Source organism: Lissotriton vulgaris, chromosome 5, assembly GCF_964263255.1.
Source record: "Lissotriton vulgaris chromosome 5, aLisVul1.2, whole genome shotgun sequence".
Taxonomy (NCBI): Eukaryota; Metazoa; Chordata; class Amphibia; order Caudata; family Salamandridae; genus Lissotriton; species Lissotriton vulgaris.
This window is the reverse complement of record NC_141693.1, coordinates 455,729,943-455,744,340: the sequence shown is the minus strand read 5'-3', so window position 1 is coordinate 455,744,340 and position 14,398 is coordinate 455,729,943. Positions and strand designations below refer to the sequence as shown.

The 14,398-nt window shown below is 42.8% G+C and overlaps 1 protein-coding gene across 1 annotated transcript in view; it reads left to right on the top strand.

The window, feature by feature from the left end:
* Positions 1 to 9,043: 9,043 nt before the first annotated feature.
* The window catches only part of LOC147711078 (arylacetamide deacetylase-like 4), a 122,956-nt gene continuing 117,601 nt past the window's right edge, over positions 9,044 to 14,398 (top strand). Inside the window, exon 1 of the mRNA XM_086921891.1 lies at positions 9,044 to 9,282. Coding sequence (XP_086778017.1) covers positions 9,106 to 9,282 — 177 coding nt within the window. The 5' untranslated portion in view covers positions 9,044 to 9,105. The remainder of the gene's footprint in view (positions 9,283 to 14,398) is intronic.

The window sequence follows — 14,398 nt, the reverse complement described above, 5'->3', positions numbered from 1 at the left end:
AAAAATACTGGTAATTTCTTCATATTGTCTGTTTCTGAAGGGTCTTAGGGCTGATACTCGAGTAAGATCTTTTTTTTTTTAATCATATGCATTTATAATCAGCTTGGTAATTTGCCCTTATTTGTTTTAACAATCATTTTGGGAAATGCATTTGAAGTGATCTTGCCTTGTATGCAGGATTTTAACTTATTATTTGAAAGACCTGCTTTGCTAATTTTTCTCAATCTTTCCCCTGAAATAAGAAAATAGTGGCCAAGTCAAAAAAATGCTGGTTAGATAGCAACCTCGTATCCATTCTGCTACTTATCTGGGTTACTTAATGCACCAGGCCCATGCTAGTCTGCTATTCATTTGTAGTCAGTCCCATCTACTCTGCTGTTTCTCTGTAGTTACTCAATGCACCATGCTCATGCTAGTCTGCTGTTCCTCTGTAGTTACTCAATGCACCATGCCCATGCTAGTCTGCTGTCCCTCTGTAGTTACTCAATGCACCATGCCCATGCTAGTTTGCTGCTCCTCTTTAGTTACTCAATGCATCTACCTATCTACTCTGCTATTCCTCTGTAGTTAGTCAATGCATCTACCCATCTAGTCTGCTATTCCACTGTAGTTAGTCAATGCATCTACTCATCTACTCTGCTATTCCTCTGTAGTTAGTCAATGCATCAGGCCCATCTAGTTTGCTATTACTCTAGACCCATTTAGTCTGCTGTTCATCTGTAGTTAGTCAATGCATCGGCCCCACGCAGTCCGATATCCTTCTGTTGTTAGTCAATGCATCTACCCATCTACTCTGCTATTCCTCTGTAGTTAGTCAATGCATCAGGCCCATCTAGTCTGCTATCTCTCTGTAGATTACACAATCTGCTATTCCTCTATAATTACTCTCATCTAGTCTGCTGTTTCTCTTTAGTTAATCAATGCATTAGGCCAACTAGTCTGCTATTTATTTTCCACTAACAAACAAACCAGGCACATCCAGTCAATATTTATCTGCAGTTAACGAATGTTAAATCTATTTCGCTGCATTTAAGGAACATGGGAGGGCCATTTAGTCTATTTCTCTAAAGTGAACGAAGGTGCCAGGTCCATCCCGTCTGCAGTTGAGTTAAGGAAGGTGCCAGGCCCATCCAGTTTGTTGCTTAAAGAAGGTGCCAGGCTCATCCAGTCTGCTGTTTAGTTTAAGAAGGTGCCAGGTCTGGTAGGGAGACAAAATATCGAAATTTAAATATCGAAATACAATAATATCGATGTATTAATTTCGATGGTATAGAATATCGATGTCCAGAATATCGACAGACAGAATATCGTTTTTATGGTACGTATGTTACTAATATCGAAATTTAATAATATCAAAATTATGTTTAGTGGTTTGTATTTTATTATGTTGTTTATATGTTTGTTAAATATGTTATTAAATGTATGTTTGAAAATTTGTAATTTTGTTTACATTTTGCGTTTTAGTATCAGAGCGGGTTGTTAGTTTATAGGGGAATAGGGTGGGAAGTAATTTAATAATAATTAATTAAATAATAAATAATTTAAAATATTTTTAAATAATAATTAATTGGTAATTAATTAATAATAATTAGTTAATTAAATTAATTAGAGTTGATGTGCTAATATAATTTATTATTGTTATTGTTAATTAATAATTAATTGGTAATTAGTTTATATTAATTAGTTAATTACATTAATTAGAGTTAATGTGCAAATAAATAGAATTATTTTTTTTGGTAATTAATAATTAATTGGTAATTAATTAATATTAATTAGTTAAGTACAATAATTAGAGTTAATGTGCTAACATATGTAATTTTTTTAAATTGTTAATTAATAATTAATTAGTAATTAAATAATATTAATTATTTAATTAAATTAATTAGTAATTTTTATTCCTACGCTATCCAGCGCTTTCCCTACTGTTGCACCCTCTGGTGTGGGAATAGTAATTTTTACCCCTACGCTATCCAACGCTTTCCCTACTGTTGCACCCTCTGGAGTGGGAATAGTAATTTTTACCCCTACGCTATCCAACACTTTCCCTACTGTTGCACCCTCTGGAGTGGGAATAGTAATTTTTACCCCTACGCTATCCAACCTTTTCCCTACTGTTGCACCCTCTGGAGTAGGAATAGTCATTTTTACTCCAACGCTATCCAACGCTTTCCCCACTGTTGCACCCTCTGGTGTGGGAATAGTAATTTTTACCCCTACGCTATCCAACGCTTTCCCTACTGTTCCACCCTCTGGAGTGGGAATAGTAATTTTTACCCCTACGCTATCCAACGCTTTCCCTACTGTTGCACCCTCTGGAGTGGGAATAGTAATTTTTACCCCTACGCTATCCAACCTTTTCTCTACTGTTGCACCCTCTGAAGTAAGAATAGTAATTTAAACCCCTACGCTATCCAACGCTTTCCCTACTGTTGCACCTTCTGGTCTGGGAATAGTAATTTTTACCCCTACGCTATCCAATGCTTTCCCTACTGTTGCACCCTCTGGAGTGGGAATAGTAATTTAAACCCCTACGCTATCCAACGCTTTCCCTACTGTTGCACCCTCTGGAGTGGGAATAGTAATTTTTACCCCTACGCTATCCAATGCTTTCCCTACAGTTGCACCCCTCTGGAGTGGGAATAGTAATTTTTACCCCTACGCTATCCAACCTTTTCCCTCCTGTTGCACCCTCTGGAGTAGGAATAGTAATTTTTACCCCTACACTCTCCAAAGCTTTCCCTACTGTTGCACCCTCTGGTGTGGGAATAGTAATTTTTTCCCCTACGCTATCCAACGCTTTCCCTACTGTTCCACCCTCTGGAGTGGGAATAGTAATTTTTACCCCTACGCTATCCAACCTTTTCCCTACTGTTGCACCCTCTGGAGTAGGAATAATAATTTTTACCCCTACGCTATCCAACCTTTTCCCTACTGTTGCACCCTCTGGAGTAGGAATAGTAATTTTTACCCCTACGCTATCCAACGCTTTTACTACTGTTGCAATATGTGTAGTAAGTATATATATTAATTTAGATGTACACTTTTTAATTTATTTTAAATGTACATGTATTAGTTATTAATTTTTAAATATGTGTTAATGTAATAATAGTAAAATTATATGTATTTTAAAATTATTTTTACATTATTAATAATACATTAAAAAAACAATATATTTGATTTCGATATTTTTGTACTACGATATTTTTTTTCCGATATTTTGTTACTTACCTTTTTGAAGATATAACTCCGATATTTTTGCTGTCGATATTTTTTTGTCTATATTTTTTTGTGTAGATATTCTGTCTGTCGATAATATGTCAGACATTCGCCAGGTCTACCTCGAAGCATTAAACAAAATCAGTGAAAATGGAATCTGAGCTGTACACACTGAAGCCTGTGATGGGCAGGAGGCATGCCACAGTCAGTAGTGCTACTACAATAAACAATTGAAAAGGCTAGTGTCTCCCCTGTGAATCCCACTTTGGAAGGGGGAAAGGCAGCACGGACAGTGTTAGTAAGGGGGCGTGGGATAATGAGGCAAAAGCAGATAAAACCCAGGACAAAAGAGGGCGTGTCGTGGGGTAATGAAAGATAAATAAAGGGAGTGAAAGGGCATTGAGATCTCAGTGCCCCGTGATTTGAGGATCACCCGTTGTCTCTGAGATTTCAGCAGAGAGCAGAAATACTCACTCCTCAGTGTTTCTGGACTGAGATCCCGAACAGGTACTCCGGCAGGGGCCACTTGGCTGGATTGCAGGCAGATCCTGTTGCAGCGGCGTAGCAGGGGGGGCGCGGCCCGCCCCAGGCGGCACGAGTTTTGGCGCCAGCGGCGGCCTTCCTTGCCCCCACCTCCTGCAGGCGACTAACGCAGGGGCCTAAGGCCTAGCTACGCCACGGTCCCTTTGAGGGCAGGCCGGGCTCCCAGAAGCGGAGTTTCCTGTTCTACTGGCTCAGGAAATCCGTAGCTCCGAGCCACATACACCACATTCTTTGCAGAATTTCCACACGCTCCCTTCAGAGAGGAGGCAGCGGAACACGGCCTGTAGGGGAGGAAAAGAACAGAGAAGTGAGGGCGGCGGAGGCAATGGGGTAAGGAGTCCCGGGGAGAGAAAATGCTGGAAAAAGACAAAAGCGAAGGCACATAGAAAATAGAGCGAGATAATATAGTGTTATTTGGGGGGAAAACAAAACAAGGGGCGCATACAAGACCTGGAGCAGGACTGACGGATCCTGGTGACCAACAGCCCGCGTACACACGCGCTGAGGCACGGGAGCTGGTCCATGCGAGCACACAGAACCCTGTGGCAGCGAGGCTGTTCCTGCCAACAACAAAAAAAATGGCGGCCGCAAACGTCCGAAATTTTCGGAATCGGGGGCGTGTTTTTTGCTGAGTGACGGATGATGTCACAGAGGGAAAGAACGCAAAAAACACGCCCCCGAATCCGGAAAAGAAGGGGCTTCAACCGAGTGACGCCCCTCTCCTCCAATGGCTGGCCTCCGTTTAGGAAGCCAGGCAATGGAGAAGAGGGGCGGGTTTAAGCCCCCTAACTAAAAAACATAAAATCTTCGGACTCTTCCCACTGCTACGCAGTGCGACGGTCCTCAACCTGAAAAAAAGGTAAAAAATGCATGGTGAAATTGATGACTACATTGGATCACAAAATGGGGATTTGATTTATACTGCTCACCAGCCCAATAAATTAGGGTAAAGGTCTGGCCCCTTACAATTAATTCTTAGAATGACCAGGCATGAATTTTCACACCAGCGGAATCAACAGAAGATGAGGTTTGCCGTTCAAATGCGAATATGTTGTGGTAGCTAGAAAGCTATACATGTTTTCATGCCCATCAGATTACATTTAAGACTAGTTTCTGTCCACAATTTCCTCAATAACCAACACATTTGCTGCCATTGAAGGGGTTGCCATAATTGTTTTGAACAAACAGATACTGTTGATACACATATAGCTTGCCACCGTCTATGGTTCATAATTAGACTACAGGGCCCTTTATTTAAGCTCACAATTTGTTTCTAAGGAGATTTGGGCTTTTTTGGCAGAAAAGGAAGACCGTATGATTGTTTGTCACGACTTCAACTGTATAATTAAAGTGACACTATATTCTAAAAAAAAATGTCAGGCTCAACCAGACAAAGATGAGGCTTCGGAATATCGGATATCGAGGTCACATAGAATATCGAGGATACCAAAATATCTATACCTAACTCCACATAAACATACCTTGGCGATAGATGTATCTTAAAGATATAAAGAATGTGGAGTTAAGAATAGTAAATCTATAGCACCCTCTGTGCACTTACTTTCTCGATATTTTACCCTTCAATATTCTGTTCACAATATTGCGTGACCTCGATATTCCATCCTTGATATCCCATACTACAGTCCCGGAAAAGACAATTCAGTCGTTAAAACTCTTTAAGAGATGTAGATATATGCTGAAAGTCCAACCTAAGAAGGCGTGATTCTAATTTTTAGTCAATTTCTCATTCCCAATATTGATGGATAGAATCCTTTCTTGCACTCATGTCATGGGGAGATAGCTGTCATTTCATGATTCAATGGAGCAGTGTCTCGGAGCACTGTAAAGAGTTATTTTGCTGATTCCACAATGCTGTTTCAGACCACTTCCAACGCAGTGGTCTTGTGATAAATCGCTGCTAAATTATCAGGATTAAATTAAATATATAGAAACAACACTGGCTGATTTTTGTTTAAAATTAATGTAGGACAACTTCCATCGGAATATGTGAATGTACAGCGCAAGCAAAATTATGGTAGTTGGAAATCCAACATTCCCAACTAGTATTGGAAAACCATCCTACTAGGCACGTCACAAACAGGCTCTACTCAAGATGGTAATCTATGTGAAATTGACAAAGCTAGATAATGAGAAGGGTGCACTAAAGTTTGAAGTTAGAAAAAAAAGCTGGGTGTGTATTACATATAATTGCTATAGAGGGAAGGGGACAGTCATAGTAGCATCAAGGCAACTGCCTCCCCCCTCTTAGCATGCATCCCGCAAATAAATACACACCACACAAGTATTAACTTGGGAAAAACTGCTGCAGGTTTATTACATACAATGGTATGTCATCTTGTGGGTTAGCTTACGGACGATCCAAGGGCATGCAGCATTCTCTCTAACAAAAGAGCGGGACCCAAACAATCCAAAGGGGTAGGGTACCAGAAGACAAACTGTCAATAAAGTTTCCCCTTTGGGTGAACTTATAGGCTAACCACAATTCAAAACTAAACATACATATATACAATTAATTTCAATACCACAGACTAGAAGCAGCAAATGATAAACATGATACAGTCATACAAAAAATGTACATTTTATTTTGGTATATTAAAAACAGTATTAAAAACAGTACATAATGTTACATCATAAATTAATAACAGAACAAATGGGACAATACACAAGGAAAATAGTTCCAATTAAAAAGAGGAGAATACACAAGTTCGGACAGATAGTTGAATCCTACTCCAAGTTGTATATTTAAGTTCACAATCAGAGGAGTTTCTTTGTTCAATGACTTAGTGTATCTCCACACAACATTGCATCGAAGCGTTTCGGTTATGGCATATAATTACTCAAAGCCAAAAACCTTCCTCAGGATTAAAATAATAACATCCCACTTTAAACAAAATATCTTTTGGAATCAATGGGTAAACAGTATCGACGGTGCTGCTATAATCAGTTACTTTCAGGTAATACCTAATAAGTTACTTAATGTGCGTGTAGATATACACTCCACTTCGTGATCGCCAGCGTTTTGACTACGCCGTATTGTTCCAGAGACAGAAATAATCCTTCTGTTCTCGAGGCAGCCAGACCGCCCGCAGTCTGCTGATAAATTCTCCGAGCGGCACCGTGGGGTCCTGCGTCCTCAACACTGCACTGAATGCAGCATTCTCACCTCCTGCCCGCCTGAAGATCCAAGCAGCACCGTGGCGAACTACCTATGTACTGCACCTTCTGGTGATCCCCTTACAGGATCACATGACCATTGGTCCCTTATACTCTTGCCCCTTTCGGGCGGAGCGTAGCTAGGCAAGCCCCCGGTTGCTCAGGCTCACAACCGCCCGAAGGACTAACGGGGCACCGACACAGGTTCAAGGAACCTCCCATAAGGCCCCTGGGGTTAGGCTCTGGTACCCCTATGTGCCGCGCTGAGGTGCCCTTATGTACCCATATGCTTCCAGATCGCCCTGTAACTCTGCCTGCAACGATAAAGTAAAACATTACAAAGCTCATGGGAGATGGCGTGTCCACCCCCCAGGCATCCACGGTGTGTCCGGTGCATCAAGAGGCAGAAAACATGGCCTTGCCTGGTGCACCAGACGTGACGCAGCACGCCCACGACCCCCGAGGAGACTCCTCCTGTGGCCAACCCCCCTTGATGGAAAAGGGGGGAAGTCCATTGCTACTAGAGGGTCGCCCTCCTGAGTGGCCCCCTGCGGAGGCCACGGGCAGCTGCAGATTATTGTTAAATTCATCAAAAACAAATTAGGGGCCCTTACTCGGCAACCTAGCAAAAAAATATGAAGGTCTCCCCTCATGTTATTCTGGATTACATACGGAGACTTGTAAGGGCACATAGGAAGCAATAGCTAAATATCTTGCAAAAGTTGACCTCCCAGTTCTTGAAAATGAGTATAGTACATCATTGAAAGAGGAAGTTAGCTTGGAGGAATTACAGGAAATGGTGAGTATCATCCTTGTGTTCCTAGAGTGGTCTTACAGGAGACCACTCTCTTCATTCTGACAGTGCAGCAGTTATGCTACGCGCTCACGGGTAGCGCCATCCCATTTTGAGATCTGTAGGAGATAACAGTATATAGTTTTAGGTTCTTAGCTACCAAGTGGCCCAATGTTATGTGTGATTCTTTTGTCCAGTGCAGTGCATTTTTTTTGCCAACTTCACATTACAACATGGGATTTAAAATATTGCTTTCGCATTCAAAGGTACTAACATATCCTACAAGCACTGAACTGTTGCGTGAAAAGCCAGGATGAGTGGCATAGGATCTGGAACCACTTGGCAATTAGTATTTTACACAAACCAGTACAGGGAACCTTTTTTGTTCCACTTGTTCTGTCTAGTCCATTTCAAAGGCAGGTACCCGAAAGCCCATGTGCTATGCTTGAAGTTACTAGAAAGCAAGTGATAGGCCTGTCCGATTACTCTATGTTACAAGGGATGCCATGATCCAATCGAAGTTTTTATTTTTTAATTTTTTTTTAACTCTTTGGATATCTATTATATAACCCCAAATCGTGTGCGACATCTTCTGCCAGCCATGTTTTAATTAATCCAAGACTCCATGCGATGTTGGGGAAATGTTGGGGGGGAGTTTGAGGTGGTATATGGTGCATTTTCATTTGAAAATAAAAGTTTTAAAAAAAGTATTTTTTTCCAGAATACAAAGTGCAGCTTTCAAAAAGGTTAGGAATTGCTGGACACATGACATGGGGCCACCTAAGAATTCTTGGAATCATGTCTATGTTGTATTGGACGTAATCTGAAACCACAATTTCCAAAAGGCATTATGTTGTCGACTATAAATTCATAACTGGAACATGGTGCCCTGGTCACACCGGTTGATCAGGCATCTGAGCCAGTTGCTTAGCTGCCAAGTAGTTGACGCTTTTGGCCAGTTCAAGTTTTTCAGTTAACACCATTTTGCAATCTGGAACAAAAACATTTTTTTTTTCCAAATTACATTTGTGGGCCTAACAGTTCTAGCATCATGCCCAGTGCTGTAGGTTAAAATTAATAAACTTGGTGAAGGTGTCTTCGAGACTTGAGTTTATGAAGTTTGCAGCAACAATTATTTGATAGCAGGACAAATTGAACTATTTACTAGCGTTAATTGACTGCTATATATGATCCTGGGGGTAGAATTTAATCAGGTGAAGACTCTGGGAAATCGTTCCCATTTGTTGCGCTCTCTTTTTCCAAGGGCCATTGGGCTCGTTTTGTATGTTAATTCATGCACAACCTGCTGACGCAGCAAGAACCAGGAAGTAACAAGTGCCGTGGCAGAGGGCAGCTGTGCTCCTTCACGAGCAGGCAACATGGGGTTGGGAATCGTTGCACTGGGGATTCCGGTCGTCGTGCTGATCTGCCTGTTCTTCCTGCTGGTAGCCGGGGTGATTTATTTTGAATATGTAAATTCAGACTTTCCTCCTGGGTTAGCCCACCCTGGGAAGCTGAGATTCATTCACGGCATGATGATAGGCACGGCAGTGCTGGTGAGTCTACCTCCTATTGACGTTGCTTACTCGTGCTCCGTAAGGCATGCTCAGTAAAGCACTGAACTACCAGTTTGCGTTTTTAAATGTATTTGAGGATGGTTGCTCCGTAATGGCGCCGAGAGTGAGTCCTTACACAGCTTAAATCTGCGAGGATGTTGTCTGTGCACAACTAGTCGTGAGTATGTGTACTAGTATATTAAACTGCATTGCACTCTTTTTTGGCACTAGTGTTTGGGGAGCCGGTGGGGCTTCACAGCATGAAACTGTTCTTTTTTTTTTTAATTAAAGGTAAACGGAAGACCTTCTCCTCCAAATGATTGTGTCTGTTAAAGTTTAGTAGTTTTTTTGTATCCATTCGGGCAGGGCTTCGAGTGGGATGAAAAAAGTGTGGGGGGTGGGGGGCGGCCGGAGGAGGGGGGGGGGGGGGGTCTATGTAGTTATAGGCATGGCTTAAACAGTAAACTACATTTCTGTGAATTTCATAGTGAACCACCTGACTGCTTTTTTGATGCCTCTCTGAGCTTTCTGCTATTGGCATCCATATAATAACGTAGTTACTGACATACACCTAAAACCAGCCTGGACTATTGGCTTGGTCAATTGTTGTCAGTGTGTGCTCTGCAAATAGAGGATGTGGCGTAAGGGTCAGAGCGACTATGACCTAAATGAACTTGATGGTTGTTCCAGAAGGATCTTGACATTACATCACTGTTAATCTCTCTCTTGTAATGTGGTATAGAACGATTCTTCTTTTGGGGTTTTGCCATTTTTGCGGACTCAATGTAGATGACAGGAGGGTTGACAAATAAAGAATAAAAGTGGTAGCAAAACCAGGGATTTATATTTTTAAAGGTATCTGATTAGCCTAGAAACTAAATTAACCAATGGTGATGGTTGTATGACATATATAAAGAAAACGTCTAATATCCTTTCCTTGATTTACTGGTTGATACTGATTGTATTTTCTAAAGAATGTGTTAATTGTGTACAGACTAGGCTCATGGCTTTGGCTCTAGGAGCCAAAACCACTGCCCGCAACTAGCCTGTCCTTTAATTTTTCTTTGACACCCTCTGTAGTTTAGACAGGATCCTTGGGCAGATTGATCAAAATATGTTTCTGCACATTGGGAATGCTGGCCACTGATCTAAGAGAGCATTGTATGGCAGGTGCAGAGCCATGTTAGTATAAAGCTTGGATTGTTTACAGGAAATCCTCTTTACAGAGTATGCTTCCTTTTCCCATCACTTGCTTAAAACCTTAGGTGCTACCCTCCCATGGGAGTCTCGCATGTGTAAATAAAAATGTTTTAAATCTACATTGCCCTGTTCAGATCGATACCAATAAGACCATGGGTAATCACTCTACTTCCTGAAAATAGCAAGACCCAAAGGTAAGTCAACAACATTGTACACCACCCTTTTGTAGGGTGGTTAAGGACTGGTGGGGAAGAGTAGGATGTGCTGAGTAGTGAGAGCAGTACACCCAAGTCCACTCATTGGTGTCAGTCCTAAAACTTGAGGGTGTAGCAAGCCCCCGAGAACACCCTGCACAATTAAGACAAATTAATCAAAATGACAGTTAAAAAAAAAGGATAAAGTCAACAGTCTCAAAACCTTTCCCGGAAGAAAATGGAAACTCAGAAGGGCATGGGAGGGGGTGGGGTTTCAATGGCCAGGTATAAATGTTGAGTGTTAAAAGAGGGCTTGAGGATTCTTGTTGGACATGGCCCTTCTTAGGAGGATCTCCCCAAAACGTTTTGCTGTTTGTCCTCCTGGTTTTGCAAACTCTTGTTTCATGACCTTAGGACTCTGGGCACTTACCCACTGTACTGCAGTGGGAAAGTGCGCATGCCCTTCCTATACATGCCAGGATAGGGTGCTTACTTGATTGGGTTAGGTGTCTTACCTGTAAGTGTCCTGTAAAAAGGTACATCACATACCCAAGGCGGGGACTGTATTGGCTAGTAGTCGGATGCAGCACCGATTGTATCACCCACTGGAATGGCCTGTAAAACATGTATCATGATCAATTTGTCCTTTCTCACTCATTAGCCAATCCTGAGGGGGGCCTTTAACTTCCCCCAGAGTGGCCGGAGGGTAGGTTCCTGAGGGGTGGAGCTCTGCATATGTGAGAGGGCAGGTAGGTACATCTGCCTGTTCGCTGCCAGGGAAGGAAAGAACTCCCAATGGGCTTATCCTACCTATGGGGTCTGCTCTCCCCATGGCACACCTCCTGGGTGTGGCTGATTCTCTTGTTGTGGCCTTGGGGCCTGGGGCACTTTCCCACTGTAAAGGCAGTATGAAAGTGCACGTGCCCTTCCTACACACATTAGGAAACGGTGCTTACTTGAGGTGTCTAAACATAGGACGGGTCTGCCATTGCAGGCTTGTGTGTGCGCACTGGCACCTATGGCGGTTGTAAGTCGGTGTTCTGCCCGCCATTGCAGGCAGGCCTGTGTACTCAGTGGCAGCTATGATGATTTCAAACTTGTGACCAGCCTGCCATTGCACGTAGGTCCCCGCACTTGCACCAATGAGGTGCTTGAACATATGTCCGGCCTTCCGCCCGTTGTAGGCTGGTATGTGCTTTTGCACTTATGGTGTTTCTAACCATATGTCCAGCCCACCATTTCAGGCCAGTGTGCGCCCTTCACCGATGGGGTTTCGGAGGAATCTGTTGTGCACAAGGATGATTACAGCTATTGAAAGCGTGTGTGCACCCTTACTGAATAGTGGCAGGCCTGAGCTGGCTACCTGCTGCTGTGAGGCACCCTGAAATGTTCTCTACAAGGGCTTGTTGGCTTGCCCCCTGTTCTTTCTGAGGTTTCGGGGACATCAAGGAGCTCCTACGAGGGCCCCACACGTCTACCTGTGACACCTGGAGAGTGGTGCCCTCTTAAGTGCCCACATCATCTGCTGGATCCCAACTGTTAGTGTGGTGTGAGTGTGGAACTAAGAATTGTGCCTGAAGCCGGATTGTCTTGCGCAGAGCCCCAGAAGTCTTGATTGCATCTAAGGTATGTGACCTCTGCATCGTAGACACCTTGGATCATATAAGGGTCTTGGTGGCTGTAAGCAGATTCACCCGTTGCAGGACCCGACATGACCAGTTTCATCAATTTTGCTGTATCTCCCTCGCTTGACACGCTGACTGCATGCTTATTGCGTGCTGGTCCGATTCACAGGTTGTGACCCTCAGAGGTGGGGCCGTAACTGTAGTAGTGTCTTATTCGACTTTGTGAGGCATTGCTGAACTTGCGCCTGTGTGTGTGACCAGAATTGTCAGGTGAGACCCGAATCACTGTGCACCAGACGTTGTGCCCGGATTGCCTGGCTACGGCTGTCCCTTCTTGGCCCTCAGCGTGGCGGAGCAACTGCCCTCTCCTCACCCAGCCCGGGCGGGTGGTGAGAGTGATTGACTGGGCTGGAGGAATGCTTTTGAAAGCGATCAGAGCAGGTCAAGAGAATGCTTGACCCCTGTGCTTTGCAGTACTGGGATGGTGCAGGAAGGCCCTTGCGGAACCCTTATGAGCAAGGCACAAGTTGGGTGTACTCACTGGTGGACGGTTTTCACCCACTAATAATGAAATACTTTTAGTAAAAAATGCATAAAAAGAATAAGCACATGGGGATTCGTTTATATAAAGGAGAGCAAGCTTCTAGATGAATTGGTTAAAACTGTACCTGAACTTTGTTGCTTCTCCAGGATATAATATACTGCAAGCACTGAGCGAAATTTAAAATAAATGCGCAAAGCAATTCTGTTTTATCAGGTTCAGTTCAGCATTAGTTCTTATCTAGTTCTTTTGCCGCTAAATTCCAAAATGTAATTGCCTTGCAAGACAGTTGAACTGACGAGCCTACAAGACATTTTAGGACAGCCGCTCTGCAGGTCCTAATTTGTTCTCTCCTGAGTATTTCCTGAAGGAGGGTTTTCCGGGTATCTTGTAGCGCAGGACAAATACATAGAAGATGTAGTAATGCCTCCTATCCATCTCCGCAGAAGCGGCATTCCTTTGTTGTCAACGTCTGTATTCATTTTGGAGTAAGGTCTTTCGAGGGAAATGAGCCCAGCGTTAGTAGGGTCAAGTTCTGCTTTTTTTTTTTATGGTCTGACAAATACGGTTGGGGTTTCAATGTTTTGTAAGATGGCATTATGGCCCATGCATGAGTTTTGTGGGCCAAGGCGGCTTTATCTATTAGCAGTGATTGTGCTTGATGGCTTTATTCGCTGTTTTTTTTAACCCTGAGTAGGTCGTTCTTGTAAGCCAAACTGCATCTAGCTTTAGTGCGGAAAGCGATTCTTTTATAACTGGGAACACAGATTTGCTTAGCCTGGTTTGTTTTTCGATCTCTTGCCAGCAATAGTGGGCTATGGTGTTGTCTTCTGCTGACCTCATCCTCCAAAAGTATTTAACCAAGACTCCTTGTCTTGCAGGTATCTGTTTTTTTAGACCGTATTCTAGTCTTATCTGTGCTTGTGAAATATGACGTGTGATTGAGAACAATTTCTTAAAGAGACTGGATTACGCTGTATTTAAAACTGTCAAGTCCTTTGCATTCATCATTTCCGGACCGTACGATATGGATGGCAACATTTTTGCCACAATGAACTTTAGCAAATGGTTAGTTGAACAACTGCTAAGATTTTTCTGCAAGATTTTGAATGCAAATAGCAGTTGTTTGGCTGTTATTATCCCCGAGGCCAGGTGTTGCTTAAAACTGAGTTGGCGGTCTAGATGGAACCCCAGATATTTGTATGTATATACCTGGAACAAAGGTTTATCATTTAGCGTCCAGATGAATTTAGGGCATTTTTGTGCGAGTTTGAAAAGCACACAACCTTCGATTTTTGGTGGTTGATTACAAGTAGAGCAGTATATTCTGCTAGTTGGAAAATCAATCACTGCAAACATAAGAACACTTGAGATAGGACAATGTCGTCTGAATATTGGACTTACTATTGATGTTTCCCCAGTTTTGGGGGGTCGCCTTGTGAAGAGCGAAGATATTCCTCTAAGTCAGCTGTATAGATGTTGAATAAACAGGGCCAACACGCACCCCTGTTTTAGGCCGTTACTAGTTGAAATTTTCTTTGTTAGGCTTTGCTCAT